At 43.5% G+C, this 15,314-nt stretch overlaps 2 protein-coding genes across 3 annotated transcripts; both read right to left on the bottom strand.

The window, feature by feature from the left end:
- Nucleotides 1-4,069: 4,069 nt before the first annotated feature.
- Nucleotides 4,070-7,205, bottom strand: LOC117247022 (uncharacterized). 2 transcript variants are annotated; one of them, XM_078163496.1, is made up of 4 exons: nt 7,054-7,205; nt 6,817-6,879; nt 6,658-6,744; nt 4,070-6,227 (listed from the first exon to the last, which is right to left on the bottom strand). In XM_078163496.1, exon 4 carries the CDS (start codon nt 6,098-6,100, stop codon nt 4,175-4,177), a length of 1,926 nt encoding a protein of 641 aa, XP_078019622.1. In that variant the 5' UTR covers nt 6,101-6,227; nt 6,658-6,744; nt 6,817-6,879; nt 7,054-7,205; the 3' UTR covers nt 4,070-4,174. The 2 variants fall into 2 exon arrangements, with proteins under 2 accessions (XP_078019622.1, XP_078019621.1); XM_078163495.1 differs by having other exon boundaries at nt 4,070-6,213; nt 7,054-7,204.
- Nucleotides 7,206-9,289: 2,084 nt separating this feature from the next.
- Nucleotides 9,290-14,428, bottom strand: mrpl38 (mitochondrial ribosomal protein L38). The gene is made up of 9 exons (XM_033610894.2): nt 14,284-14,428; nt 12,457-12,645; nt 12,249-12,374; nt 11,954-12,156; nt 11,653-11,725; nt 11,457-11,502; nt 10,263-10,421; nt 9,705-9,841; nt 9,290-9,553 (listed from the first exon to the last, which is right to left on the bottom strand). Exons 1-9 carry the CDS (start codon nt 14,366-14,368, stop codon nt 9,417-9,419), a joined length of 1,155 nt encoding a protein of 384 aa, XP_033466785.1. The 5' UTR covers nt 14,369-14,428; the 3' UTR covers nt 9,290-9,416.
- Between the last annotated feature and the right edge of the window lie 886 nt (nt 14,429-15,314).

The following is a 15,314-nucleotide window of genomic DNA, read 5'->3' as shown; positions in this document are numbered from 1 at the left end:
GGTGAACAAAAAAAATGCAAAGTAAACTTGCTTGATTAACCAATATTGTTTGGTGGGCCACATATTGTATATTTTAAAAGACAAGCCACCAGCTGTTTAAAATATATGGGCCACGATTGGCTGGACTTTAGACATGCCTGTCCTACATGATGGGTCTAAATCAATAGATGATTCTGGATTACAATTATTATACTTTTTGTGATAGGGATATTTAAACACAGATCACTTTTTATTGCATTAAAATTATTAAATTGTTTTAACATGGCAGACGGGGTTAGTTACAGTCTCTGTCAACTGATATGTCATTTATCATGCTCATCTCTTTATTTCTGTGGTAGCGTTTAAGTGAAGGTGTAGCACATCTCTAACTACCTTAAGCAGAAATACACTCACTGGCCACTTTATTGGATACACCCGTTCAACTGCTCATTAACGGAAACAGCTAATTAGCCAATCACTTGGAGGCCGTTTACACGTACACAGTGATTTTGATAAACGGAGACATCTTCCTTTGTTTGTGCCCTTCGTTTACACACAAACGGAGATTTCTCCTCTGAAAACGAGTCTTTCTAAAAACTCCGGCCAGAGTGGAGATTTTGGAAAACTCCGGTTGCGCGTTTGCATGTAAACTGAGATAAACGGAGATAAACGGAGTTATAGGCAGCCGACGTCACAGTATGCGCCGGAACTTGCGCCTGTGTAAAAAGTGCGACCTATGTTGCTATGGTGACAATGGATACATGGAAGGCTTGAGCTTCTTGTTACACTGCCACCTACAGGTTTGGCATGCTCTTGTGTATATATACACGGGTAAGTATAAACGAAGATCTTTTTGAAAACGGAGACGGTGAAATGTCCGTTTATGAAAATAGCCGGCAACGTGTAAACGGCCACTTGGCCACACAGGCTAGGCTGAGTATTTCAGAAACTGCTGATCTTCTGGGATTTTCATGCACAACCATCTCTAGGGTTTGCAGAGTATGGTCCAAAAATGCCTTGTTGATGCCAGAGGTCAGAGGAGAATGGCCAGACTGGTTCAAGATGATAGAAAGGCAACAGTAACTCAAAAAACCCCTTATTACAACCAAGGTATGCAGAAGACCATCTCTGAAAGAACAAAACGTCGAACCTTGAAGCAGATGGGCTACACCAGCAGAGGACAACACGGAGGACAACTCCTGTCAGCTAACAACAGAAAACTGAGGCTACAATTTGCACAGGCTCACCAAAATTGGACAATAGACGACTGGAAAAACGATCCATCCTGATTTGTATCAACGGTTCAGGCTGCTGGTGGTGTAATGGTGTGGGGGATATTTTCTTGGCACACTTTGGGCCCCTTTGTACTAATTGAGCATCATTTAAAGCTATGGTCTACATTTAGAAAGACGATGAGAAAGATTTGAAAAAAGCACCCCCTCCACAAACACACCCCTCCCTCTGTGCTCCATGACCCCTCCCCTCCGAGCTTGTGTCCCCCCTCCCCTCTGAGCCTCCTAACGACACATAAACAAGCTGATGTGACAATGTGTAAACATGATAGCAATTTTGGCTTACAATGCTAAAAGTAAGGCTAACATCTCTGTCAAACAAGTAAACAAGTGTTGACAATATTGCAGACAAAACATGTTTCGATGCCGTCTAATCACAAAAAACTAACGGCAGCTTTCACAGTCATAAGCCAGCATTGGCATACAGTTATCTGTGTCATAGTCTGAGTGGGCGGAAGTTCGCTGCATAGATCAGCCTCTCATTTGGCGGAACGAGCTACCTGCTGAAGTCCCGCCCTACCACCTCCGGTTGTGTAGCAGTTTTCAACCGTTTTCAACACGTCCTTTACTAACTTTTGCAGTGTTTGATCTTGCGGGAATGTAGCCATTTTTCTGCCATGGTTCGCGTCCTGTAGGCGATATTTTTGTGGGCATGTTACACCAAAACCTGTTTCCCCCCGGCAATATTTTTGCATGCGCACTGTTGCTGTGGCACCGCCCAGAACGATTGTGATTGGTTGAAAGAAATACAAGCAGCCGGAGCGTTTTTTTCTCCAATCTTAAAGTGAGACTCGGCCCAGCCGAGATTATCTGTGTCACAACATCCACAATTAAAACGAAATATTACCTATTCAACAAAAACTCTGTTGTATCAGCATCACTTTTCAGGCCCAGATCTTGCCGGAGCTTTCTCCATCGGTCAAAGGATGACCCGATGTTTACCCTGCTTTGAGCCCTCAATTTGTCACATTTCCTCTTCGTTTCTGCCTTTTCAGAGGCAGACTTGCACTTCCTTTCGGCCTTTGCCGGTGGGGCAAGCAGAGGCCGCTTGCTGCTATCACTCTCTTTATTTTCCATATTTAAACTTGTGTAGCTGAATCGCTCAGGGCCTTACAAACCCCTCGTACTTTCAAATGCGGAGGGGGGTTGAGACGAAGCAGGACGAGGAGCAGAGAAGAGTCAAAATGGAGCGAGGGGATTGGATGGAGGGTAAGAGAGAGAGAGTGCAAATTTGAGCAAGGAGTAACTCCCATGCGGACCGGATGGCTGTGATTGGTCAATTTCTTTGCAGGCCTGCAGCCACCAGAGAATATGGACTTTTTTTGGTTCCTTTTGCTCTTCACATTGTGTAGCTAGTACTATTGGGCCATAACCACCATCTAAATGATGTTAATAATAATGATCAATCTTTCTAAATGTAGACCATAGCTTTACCATACAGCCTACCCGAGTATTGTTGCTGACCATGTCCATCCCTTTATGACCACAGTGTACCCATCTTCTGATGGCTACTTCCAGCAGGATAACGCACCATGTCACAAAGCTCAAATCATCTCAGACTGGTTTCTTGAATATGACGATGAGTTCACTGTACTCCAATGGCCTCCACAGTCACCAGATCTCAATCCAGTAGAGCACCTTTGGGATGTGGTGGAATAGGAGATTTGTATCATTGGTGTGCAGCCGACAAATCTGAAGCAACTGCATAATGCTATCATGTCAATATGGACCAAAATCTCTGAGGAATGTTTCCAGCACCTTGTTAAATCTATGCCACCAAGAATGAAGGCATTTCTGAAGTGGAACTTTGTTTTTACAGAGGGTTCTATAACTCACTTCCACTCCCCACTAGTTGTTTTGGGATGGCACTCAGTGTGGCAGATCCTCCATGTGAACATGGAAATGGAATGAAAGTGGGTAGGGAGAGGGTGTATGGGGTGGTTTGGGAAAGGCCCCTTGTTCTCCAGGGACATTCACAAATAGTGAGACAGCCAAGTGTAAATTCTGAAATAAACAAACCAAATTTTGCACAGCCATTTTAGAATTAACCGTCAATGGTAGTTATGAGTGAATGTCATTCAAGACCAGAGCACACTGGTGACATCACTGCTAAGTGTCCTAAAGAATATCTAATCAGCTCCCATGTCTGAGTAGGTGTAGCTGTAGCACCTATGTGACCCCACCAGATACATGATGCACCCACCATACCTACACGTCAGTCCAGGATCAGCCCCCTGAAAAAAATGCGTAGTATTTAGCTAGCTACAAAGTTGTTAAGAGGTGGTTAAGGTTAGGATAAGGGTTACATCTTGTTACCTATAAACGTGAATCACGTCTTTATGCACTGAGTTAAAGTGGATTGCTACGTTTGGCCTCATTTCTTCACTACAATGATGCATTGCAGAAGGGTTCAATACATGTATGTATCTGCAGCTATGCGTGTCCCCATGTCAGTTTGATAGCCACATCTGAATTAACAGGCTGTGCCAGCACGAGAGCTGAGCCACAGGACTGGAAGGATACTGGAGTGAACAATAAGGCTAGCTGTAGGGCAGTTATCATAAACCTGGTTGTATTCCATACCAGAAAGTGCTTACAATTATAAAAGAATAAACCTTGGCAATTGTTCAAAGCCACACATTTGGTGGCCATCTTAAAAGGCAGACATGTTGGATTTCCATTTGGCTAATGGTAGTTTCTGAACAATTTTGTATTTAGCTGCCCTACTAAGTGAACCACAACTTATGCTAGACCCATTTAAATCTTCCCATCCCCAAGGAGAAATAAGGAAACAAACATCAGTTTAGGGTTTTATTTAAAGCAGAGAGATAAAAGCAGGTACATGCAGAATGAAACATCTTGCGTTCAGAATGAGCTCTTGCATGGTTCCTCACATGTATTCCCTACTTTAACTTGGGCTCTCCATGACCGTGCGAGTTCGTGATCAGTTTTGGAGTTTTAGCTCCGACTCTGCTCATTTTTGTCACAGCTGCGCCACTTTCAGGTCCCATCTCTGCGGCTTCATTAACAGCTCCATCATCGCTGGCCTCTGTCACGTTGCTGCTGTTGCCATGGTCAGGTCCCATCTCTGTGACTTCATCAACAGCTCCATTGTCATTGGCCGCAGTCACGTTGCCGCTTTCCTGGTCGCTGGCCGCAGTCACATTGCCGCTTTCCTGGTCACTGGCCGCAGTCACGTTGCCGCTTTCTTGGTCGCTGGCCGCAGTCACATTGCCGCTCTCCTGGTCACTGGCCGCAGTCACGTTGCCACTTTCTTGGTCGCTGGCCGCAGTCACGTTGCCGCTCTCCTGGTCACTGGCTGCAGTCACATTGCCGCTCTCCTGGTCACTGGCTGCAGTCACGTTGCCGCTTTCCTGGTCACTGGCTGCAGTCACGTTGCCGCTCTCCTGGTCACTGGCTGCAGTCACATTGCCGCTCTCCTGGTCACTGGCCGCAGTCACGTTGCCGCTTTCCTGGTCGCTGGCCACAGTCACGTTGTCGCTCTCTTGGTCGCTGGCCGCAGTCACGTTGCCGCTCTCCTGGTCACTGGCCGCAGTCACGTTGCCGCTCTCCTGGTCACTGGCCGCAGTCACGTTGCCACTTTCCTGGTCACTGGCCGCAGTCACATTGCCGCTCTCCTGGTCACTGGCCGCAGTCACGTTGCCGCTCTCCTGGTCACTGGCCGCAGTCACGTTGCCGCTCTCCTGGTCACTGGCCGCAGTCACGTTGCCGCTTTCTTGGTCGCTGGCCGCAGTCACGTTGCCGCTCTCCTGGTCGCTGGCCGCAGTCACGTTGCCGCTTTCCTGGTCGCTGGCCGCAGTCACATTGCCGCTTTCCTGGTCGCTGGCCGCAGTCACGTTGCCGCTCTCCTGGTCGCTGGCCGCAGTCACGTTGCCGCTTTCTTGGTCGCTGGCCGCAGTCACGTTGCCGCTTTCCTGGTCGCTGGCCGCAGTCACATTGCCGCTTTCCTGGTCGCTGGCCGCAGTCACGTTGCCGCTCTCCTGGTCGCTGGCCGCAGTCACGTTGCCGCTTTCCTGGTCACTGGCCGCAGTCACGTTGCCGCTCTCCTGGTCACTGGCCGCAGTCACGTTGCCGCTTTCTTGGTCGCTGGCCGCAGTCACATTGCCGCTCTCCTGGTCACTGGCCGCAGTCACGTTGCCGCTTTCTTGGTCGCTGGCCGCAGTCACATTGCCGCTCTCCTGGTCGCTGGCCGCAGTCACATTGCCGCTCTCCTGGTCACTGGCTGCAGTCACATTGCCGCTTTTTTGGTCGCTGGCCGCAGTCACGTTGCCGCTTTCCTGGTCGCTGGCCGCAGTCACGTTGCCGCTTTCCTGGTCGCTGGCCGCAGTCACATTGCCGCTTTCCTGGTCGCTGGCCGCAGTCACGTTGCCGCTCTCCTGGTCACTGGCCGCAGTCACGTTGCCGCTTTCTTGGTCGCTGGCCGCAGTCACGTTGCCGCTTTCCTGGTCGCTGGCCGCAGTCACATTGCCGCTTTCCTGGTCGCTGGCCGCAGTCACATTGCCGCTCTCCTGGTCGCTGGCCGCAGTCACGTTGCCGCTCTCCTGGTCACTAGCCGCAGTCACATTGCCGCTTTCCTGGTCGCTGGCCACAGTCACGTTGTCGCTCTCTTGGTCGCTGGCCGCAGTCACGTTGCCGCTTTCCCGGTCGCTGGCCGCAGTCACGTTGCCGCTTTCCTGGTCGCTGGCCGCAGTCACGTTGCCGCTCTCCTGGTCACTAGCCGCAGTCACGTTGTTGCTCCTCAAGCTGTTGGCTACAGTTACATTGTTGTGGTGGTAGCTGGCTGGTGGAGTCATGCTGCCGTTTGCCATGTGTGAACTGTAGTCATCTTTCTGAGTTTTGAGCTCTTTTGGGCCAGTCTGTTGTACAAGTTTCAGGTGACCGACTGATGCCTCAGCTTCCACTTCATTGGTTTCCAGTTGTACTGAAAGACATTCACTAGACAATTTAGAACAAAAAGAAATTTAGTGATGTTCATTTTCTAGACTTTTACACTACTGTAAGAATTCATTACTCAAAAACATTGCTTTAAAAACTGATTTTAAAGCTGAGTGCTAGACTTTGATTTGTGAAGATTTAACACTGGTTGTCAGTTCAGTGGGGTTGGTTTTATTACAACATGACAGAACAAATAAACATACAGCAAGCAGGTAGACCTGTACTGTAAAAGAATTGCATGGTTTTAATTAGCCATAGCAGCTGTATACCTGCTATTGTATCATCAGTGCAGCTTTAATTAGACACAGTTGGAATTCCAGTATCCAAACAAAGCAACAACTTGAAACCTTAACGAACCAGTGTGACACAGAGCCTAGGATCTACACACACGCTTTCATTTGTCTGATAGGGTTTCACAGAGCCTGCTCACCTTCTTTAGCATTATGCTCCAACATGGTCTCCATTGACTCGAGAAGTGCAAGGGCCTTCTTTATGGAGATATCATTGGGAGACACATCTGGAGTGTAAGAAAAAAATACATTAATATCAGAAAGTATCTCCATATAGCTTCTATCACTGCTGTTCTTACCTCTTATTCTCCTCTGCAGCACATCAAGTCCTTCATTTGTGCCATCAACTGGCAAACAAGAGCCTATAGACAGTGCAGTTGAGGTTAATCAAATGTTTTTGCTGTCTGATGGCACTCATCACAACTTGTTACAGCTAAACAACAATTCAGGAATGAGTTATTAGCCTCACTCTACATTTGGTATACTCCACCACCAGTTTCTTAAACACAAGCTTCAAACAGAAGAAACATAGAAACCTTTGACGAGCCAAACAGTCAGCAGACAAAACAGCAATGTCCACACAGCTCCCATTGCTTCAGTCACCAAGAGAAAGTGTTTGCTATTCAGCATGCCAGGTCAAAAACCCTCATGCAGGTGGCACAGCTGTGGCTGATCAGCTCTAATTGGCTCTCTCCTCAGAGAGTGTTAGATGAGATTCAGCCCTTCATGTGTCAAATGCAATACGCATTGACTGTAAAACTATGAGAAAGCTTTACATAGTTATTTAACATTATTTGTTGTGGATTTATGTTAAGGAGCAATCCTAATATGAAACAGAGTGTCAGGTTAGGTCCAAACAGTGAGGAAGATCCATAAGAAGGGGGGAAAGTAAGGACATTTAAGAGATATCCTTCCTCTTCAGACCACTATGGAAGAAATATATTTGTAAGGATGACAGCTACAGAAAATGACCTACCCCCACCCCAACACACACACACACACACACACACACACACACACACACACACAAGATATGTAAAAGGAAAAAAAGTTGGGCCAAGCCCATGAAATCTTTGTGGTTTCTTGTCCAGAACTATGATGGCTTTGTTGTGAAAGGATGTGAAAGGTTTAATGGGTATAGGCTATTCTATACATAGTTTTGTGTCTAAGTGACTAATGTGAACATCAGTTTTGAAATTTGGTCCAGTATTGAGTGAGAGGGCTGCAGCTGGCGGCCATTAAACAGGCTGTCATGTAACCACTCAGGGCATGTTTGCACCCTCAATTTACGTCCACTCAAAGTGCTTGTTTTCGCTACTGACAGGCTCAGACTATTATTTCAAGTGACAACATTATGCAGAGGATCCCCACAGAAATATACCTTTATGATAAAGAGTAAGATCCTTTTTGTTTAACGAGAAACAACCCCCCAAAACACCCTCACTAAAGTCACCAGACTCCATTTAAATAAATAGTAATTTTAGTGTGTATAGAGACAACGTATTTTCACATCTAACTGGGTGAATTAAGGGTTTATTTCAACCAAACCAGAGCTGGTGATTGTTGGAACAGTGGAAAGATGAACCAAAATGGCATTTGTGGGTTTTATTTTGTTTCTGTTCACTTTGTATAAAGTGTGTTTTACAATGATGAAATTACTGTTTCTTTAAATGAAGTCTGGTGGGTTTGATGATAGTGATTTTGGGGCTATTTCTGGTTTTAAAAAGCATCTTACTCTTGTTCCCATTAGTCACTTAGACATAAAAAACATGGGAAAACAGGAGCCTAATTTAAATGTATCAGTTACCTTTTAATGGCAGAGGTTATGAGGAGAGACAGGCATTGCCATCCCTAAAGCCATGCCACAAGCATGCATACCCACATATGTGTTTGCAGTTACTGAGGCTGATGATATCTGCTCCTCAGGTTGATGAAGTACAAAACTCTGCTGGGATTTACTTTCAACTTTCATTTACTGATGTGTGATTGCTGGATGAGGCCCTGTGAAGCTTTGGGGCTTTGAAGCTGTGAGACTTTAAAATCTGCAAGCACAGTGGCACCTGGTGGTTTGCAAAACATACTGCAGCCATTTTACACCGAAGCCAAAGTACACTTGTTCTGGACTACTTAAAGAACCCTGGAAAAGTGGATAACCTTTCACTTCTAATTGTCAGTGCAGACTGCACCAGGCAATCAATCTGAGATTTAACTGTCCTGATATATCACCATATGTTATTGTGTTGTGTCTTATCATGCTTTCAAGGACTCATGAACTTGCTTGACACCAAAAACCATATGTACAACCGCTCATTTAGCCTGTTGTGACTGATACTCAGTACTTGGTACTCAACACAAATTCACACTTATAAATTTATAAGAAAATTGTGTCTATTACAATAATGTAGAATTGTTCAAATGAGAGCAGAACGAACAAAGAGTGACAAAAGAAATCTTCCAAAAAAACTAATCTTTGGGCCAATGCTGCTGGGACAGTCAGGTCAACCCTGGCAGGGTCACCTGAGCAAGCGTTTATGATGTTAAAAGACCTCAAACGCACAATGACCTCAGGTAACATCACTGATGATGTGTTGCGGCACATCCAGGGATGCAACTTTGAATCAAACACCTGTTCCTTCACCCAAACTTTATATCTAATTGTATCGAAACAAATATCAAAAATATCCTGCTGTCTGTTTCCAACTAACTAAAAGACATTTGATGCAACTGGACCAAAATCATAACCTTTTTGATGGATAAACAAATCAATCTCAACACAGTTGAAAAATGCTTTATTGGTAAACATAAATATGCCAGACATCACTACAGATTTGCAGGGTAATGTGTGTGTGTGTGTGTGTGTGTGTGTGTGTGTGTGTTTCTGTGAATGCGTGTCTCATAATCAATATATTCCATAGGTGTGCTCCTTTCCATCTCTGTATCTATCCAGGTACCGCAGGGGCTGTCCCTGAGGGAATTTGACCTGTGGAGGGTGGTACACTGGAGGCCGGATGAACTCAAACACTGGCTCCCTCATGTCTGCAGGGAGAAGTTGCAACAGACGGTTATCATCATTAATTAAAAGACACGCAACTACCACACAAACTTTTTGTCCTTCAATCTAGGAAAGCTAATAAAAATGGCACAAGACCGAACTTGTGCTGTGTTTGTGAGCCTTAGCGTGACTCACTGAGTGTCGTGTGAAAGGTGTTGGTGACAGATTCATCCCACTGGCACTGGAAGAAGGCCAGGCCTGCAGGGGTGATGTTGTCCTGGTGCTTTCTGTAGAAATCCAGTGTCTTAAAGGTACGATCCTCCAGAGAATGGCTGAGGGGGAGAGCCAACATATGCTTAATGTCTTTGTTGCTATATTAAACATAAACTAAGACACTCTGATGTTATAAATACAGTTTACTGAAAGATTACATGGCTGCTGACAATGGCACACACTATGCTTAAAGGTTCTGCATGTAACTTAAAGAAAATCCTTGTGATTAATGACTTCATTGGCTATCCTTTTCCTGTAACCGCGTACCCTCTTAAGGGTCAGGACAGGTCACCAGATTATTACAGGGCTGACACACAGAGGCAGACAACCATTAATGCTCACACCTATGGGCGCAGCATTGTGATTAAGTAATGTGCAAACTAGCCTCTGGAGTCTGGATAAATTAAGCTGACGTTATTCACTCAAAACAGTATTTTGCTTTGTTAGTGTCACCGCACCGCATTTGAGTGTCTTGCTCACCATGGCGATGGCCTGACATCCTCCTGGAAGTTGATGGGTCCCTCTTGCTTGAAGAGGACATAAATGTAGCGGTGGAAGCCTGTTCCTCTGGCAGGGAAAGGGGGCAGGTAGTGACACAGCTCCTCTCCGGCCTGCACTGCTCCGCCTGGTATGTTCCCTCTATGGACACACAGGTCATTCAACAGTGTAGTGGCGAAAAATTGACTTCAATTCTGACTTCAAAGGAGCTGTATACGACATTCAGAGCAAATTGATGATTCAGAGTCTGGGCCGGGATTGCCTGCACATGGCTCTCAACGTGGAGGTGGCTGAGTTGGCGGCTAGCAGCCAACGGTGCTAACAGCACAAACTGTACTTAACAAGAGCTGACAGTGTGGCACAATGCTATGCAACAATTTATTATCAGCAGTAACTGCTGTATGTAGGGACAGGCATTTTAAGTAGTTTCCACATTTTAGTACTCACAAAAAAAAGTAAAATGTTAAGAACAGTAATGTAAATTGGCCAACAACAGAAAACAAGTGCAATTTGAAATTCATGTATTGAACAATCAGGCTTTAATTAGTCTGTTAAACCATAAAATCAAAGGTAACAAAAGATCCATTTCCCAGTTAGCACAAGCTAACACAACCCGCTAAACCTGTTAGTAACTGTTAGATAATAACTGTTAGATAATGTTAGCCCTGTGATGCTAACTGTTAGCCCTGTCACTGTGTGTGTTTGTTCACCAACTGTCCCGGAGCAGAGCTCACACTCCTGCAGCAGTAGTCTCTAAGCGTCTCATTATAAACAGAGTATAAACAGAGAGCGACAGCGGGGCAAAGAGGTGCTAAGTGAAGAGATACACTGCACGCAGCTCCACAATGAAATGAAATTTTACCCATTTTAAATAGTAAAAAAAAGTATACATATATACATATATATATATGTATAAATATAAAAGTCACGTTCACATGTGGGAGGTTGGGCAGCGAGTACTCTATACATCAAAGAAATTCTGACATCCAAATCAAGTACTCAAGCACTTGGGTACTCATGTTCATCCCCAGCCATATGAGAGCAGTGAAGAGTGGTGGCGATTAGCTAGACAGTGGGATACTGTACTTTTAAGTCTCCCTGTAAAGCAACTAAATGCAATTCATGTTGTCTTTAACTTGCTTATAACTAAGAGCAGAAGTGACTTCAAGTACTCACACTAGCCAGTGGATGTATTCTGCATCATTATCCAGAAGATGCTCATCTGGAAAAAAAAAAAAAACAATGAATCATTTTAGACAGTCTGAAAAAGCTGAGAATTCATCAACAATCTGTGTTGATCCCTAACAGGCAGTGTAGACAGTTGCTGATAATCACAATCTAGTGGTAACCTCCTGTGAAAGCTGATGCTGACCTGGACAAGTGAGCAGAAGGGTCCACAGGGAGCCCTCCTCCACATTGAAGCTGATTTGAGGGGCACATGCTGCCTGGACACAAAAGTACAGCAAAGACAGGGCAAAGAATATAGTTAGAGAAGACACAAAATGGTGGGTACACAGCAGAAAAGTGAATAAAATGAAACACATATGGAATGCAGGGTAGGGATGATGTGTTAAAACAAACAGAAAAAAAGTTTAACTTGGTGGCATTGACCCTTAGAATATCAATTACAGGCGAGATCAGGACACTGCACAACTTGCAGTCCTTTGACGTACTTCTGTTGGTGTCAACCGATTCCCATAATACACTTGACCACTGTTGTCTTGGCCATAGCAGATGCGGAGTGGGACATGAGGCAGAAAGTATGCCATGGGGAAGAGATCTCTGAAGACTCCGTAGTGGTCTGCAACTCTCTTTATATGAAATGGAGCAGCTCTCTTCTCCCAGGTTTCCTGCACTCGATCCAGAGGGATCTTAACTGGTGGGATAAAGAGTTTGAAAAAAACTGTTTATTCACTCATCAATTAAAGGCTGTGGTATTAACTTAAGGGTAAGTAGGTGTGAGCTTACAAGTGCGCAGACGTAAAGCCCTCTCCAGCTCAACATTCTTCTTGTTGTCTTTCAACAGCTGCTTCTTCTCCCTATATTCTCGACTGGGTCGATAGTATGGCAGTCCAATGTCCACTCGCTCTGCACCTGCAACAACACAAGACTCATTCAGACTGTGAACTTGCCTGATCATTTTTGCCATGACGTGTTCACAACATCCTGTGCTCACCATGCTCAGGATCAGCTTTTTCCATGTAGCTTCTGTAGGTCTTCCACCAGACGGGTTTGTTGTTTGCTTCCTGAGCTTGTCTAAAGTAACGATTGTAGCTGCGACACTTCTCCAACGACTTCAGCTTTGTAACGTCAATGTCCTCATTTGGCATTGGACCCAAAGGAGGTACCCGTCTGCAGAGGAATGCTGTCATGTGGAAGAATCCCCAACAGTTAGTTAGTTACAAAGCACTTCTTTCACCTTTCATGTTTGGTTCTTTATTGGTTTCTTTAAACTAATAATGGGAACTAATCCCCAAAATAGAGTGTCAATGGTAACCGATATGTAACGATGGATAACCCTATCAGCAGTGGTAGAAGTATTACTCAGATTTTTGTTAAAAGGACAGTTCAACCCCCAAATCAAGATTTGGGGTGAGTTGTCAAGTGTTGCAGATATCGGTCAAAGAGATGTTTGCCTTCTCTCCAATATAATGGAACTAGATGGCACTCAGCTTGTGGTGCTCAAAGCGTCACAAAAATACATTTGAAAAACTTATTACCAATGTCTCTTTCCAGAAATCGCGACCTGGTTACTCAAGATAATCCACAGACCTTGTTGTGAGCAGTATCATGCAGTGACTATTTTCTTTCAACCGAACTACACCCACCAACTGAATCACCATGCAGAAGGAATCGTTCATCTGCTGCTAGCTCACCTAGCATCACTGAGCTAGCTAACATTACAGCTCAGCCAAAGAGGATGCCATTAATGTTTACATCTTGCGCTGTCATGAGCAAGAGCCTTTCATGCATGAGTAAATGCTCACTTTTCTTCTTTGTGGTAACATTATTGGTGAGTGTTCAGTAGAAAGGAAATAATTTGTACATAAAACTGCTCATAACATCTACTCATGGATGAGAGGCTCATGCTCTTGAGAGTGCAAGATGTAAACATAAATGTAGGAGTAGTTCAGTAGAAAGAAAATAGTTCCTACATGAAACTGCTCACAACAGGTGGATTATCTTGAGTAACCAGGTCATGATTTCTCGAAAGACACATTGCTGTTGAGTTTTTCAAACTTATTTTTTGGCACTTTGAGCCTTTAAGTGCCATCTAGTTCCATTACATTGGAAGGAGACATCTCTACAGCCGATATCTCCAACATTCAACAACTCACACAATAATAATCTAGACTGATAAATAGTTCTACAGGGAAGAGGAAAAATATGTACTTTTGATTTTGGGGTGAACGGTCTCTTTAAGTAAAAGCTGTAATAGCACACTGTAGAAATAATCTGTTATAAGTACAAGTCCAGTTCACTGGTGCAGCTGGTGGAGGTAGGGCTAATTTTAATGACTGTATATATTATTATACTGCTAGGTAGCTTGTGAATTTTCCGGTGGATGCCAATAAAGCCTTGTTGGTATAAATCATAATTTATTTATTTATTGTATATATTTTGGACTAATGAGCCTGAATCTTTTAAGTATAAGTATTAAGTAGCATACTGTAGATATTCTCAAGTACAAGTAGCCTACCTCAATTTGTACTTAATATACTGTCTATCAACAACTGTCTATCAGCGCTAATATTATTGCTATTATTGGGCTGGGCTTCGCATGTTTCCCTTTGCCGACCACTGCACCATTAAGTTCACATTTATCTGTCACATTTGATGGAGTTTGTCGTAATGTGTCTCTCCACAGAGGAGCAGAGCATGTAACGAGGGTCTGCGTCAAACTGCTGTAACCTGACGTACACACCAAACATGCTATACTAAAGCATGGGCACCAACTTCTAACATGTAAAAATAATGTAATGTAGTAATGTCGTTACAATACCTGTTGTGACGAACGTCCTCGCATTACTGACCCCTAAATCTTTCCCAGTGAGCAGTGCAGCAGCACTAACCGTGCGCAGCGCCATCTTGGAGTGATTTTTTTCCCCCTTTTTTTTCCAGAAGGTACGGTGGCCGAGACAGGCAAAAAGAGTTAGTGCGCGTTTAAACGTTTTTTGTTTCGATAGGAGTCCGTAGTGACAGGAACACATCAAAAGAATGAGATTATACATTACATACATTTCATATACAATGATGAGATCATTATATTTATCATTTTAAAGAATTACTAAGGCCCCACGTTTTAATATCGATGCTAATATGTGCTTATTTTGTTTCATATTGAAACCAAAGACCATATATTTTTCTCATGTAGTGTATAATACATACATTTTGGCTTGGAATTTACAAATGGATATAACAAAATATCGCATAATTACCAGTTTTATTTCTAGAAACGATATTGCATTTGGGATCAAGTTAAAAAAAAAACAACAATTAATTATTTGAGTTGTTATGTAATTAAACGTCAAAATCCGGAAATCACTGCCCTTTTTTTTCTTTGAAGGAATTTAAACTGTACATAAAATCTTTAAAACCAGTAAAGGAATTAAAACCCAGAAGTGATATGATATTCTAATACATTTTCCCACTGTGTCGGTTAACTACTGTATATGTATGTATATTTCCCCTTGTATGTTATCTATTTCATTTTATTATTATTTTCATTGCTTTCTCCCCCTTTTTTTGTTTAATATTACATTTCCATTGAAAACATAAAGTTAAAAGCACTTCCTTTGTAATGAATAATTTATTATAGGACGTTTTCTATGCTAATAGTACTTGTTCCGTGCATTTTCAATGAAAATCATTATAAAGAAAATAAATAAATAGTAAAAGGTTAAACTGATTAAAAAAAAAAAACAAACATAAAAAATATTAAACCAGAGTAATTGTAGTAGCTAGCGTTTTGTTTTCTTTATTTTAGCACGACTCTATCGTACACAATCAATATTATAACGTTATGTGTTGTGT

This window comes from Epinephelus lanceolatus, chromosome 21 (assembly GCF_041903045.1).
Source record: "Epinephelus lanceolatus isolate andai-2023 chromosome 21, ASM4190304v1, whole genome shotgun sequence".
In the NCBI taxonomy this organism is placed as follows: domain Eukaryota; kingdom Metazoa; phylum Chordata; class Actinopteri; order Perciformes; family Serranidae; genus Epinephelus; species Epinephelus lanceolatus.
The sequence above is the reverse complement of the archived record's forward strand: the minus strand, read 5'-3'. Positions and strand labels throughout refer to the sequence as shown.

Coding starts and splice junctions, on each gene's coding strand:
- LOC117247022 (XM_078163495.1), bottom strand. CDS start 7,147: ATGCTGAATAGCAAACACTTTCTCTTGGTGACTGAAGCAATGGGAGCT. Junction 6,880..7,053: donor GACTGTTTGGCTCGTCAAAG/GTTTCTATGTTT, acceptor CACTGTCTATAG/GCTCTTGTTTGCCAGTTGAT. Junction 6,745..6,816: donor GCTGCAGAGGAGAATAAGAG/GTAAGAACAGCA, acceptor CTTACACTCCAG/ATGTGTCTCCCAATGATATC.
- mrpl38 (XM_033610894.2), bottom strand. CDS start 14,368: ATGGCGCTGCGCACGGTTAGTGCTGCTGCACTGCTCACTGGGAAAGAT. Junction 9,842..10,262: donor GATGTCAGGCCATCGCCATG/GTGAGCAAGACA, acceptor TCTCCCCCTCAG/CCATTCTCTGGAGGATCGTA. Junction 9,554..9,704: donor CACCTTTCACACGACACTCA/GTGAGTCACGCT, acceptor TTCTCCCTGCAG/ACATGAGGGAGCCAGTGTTT.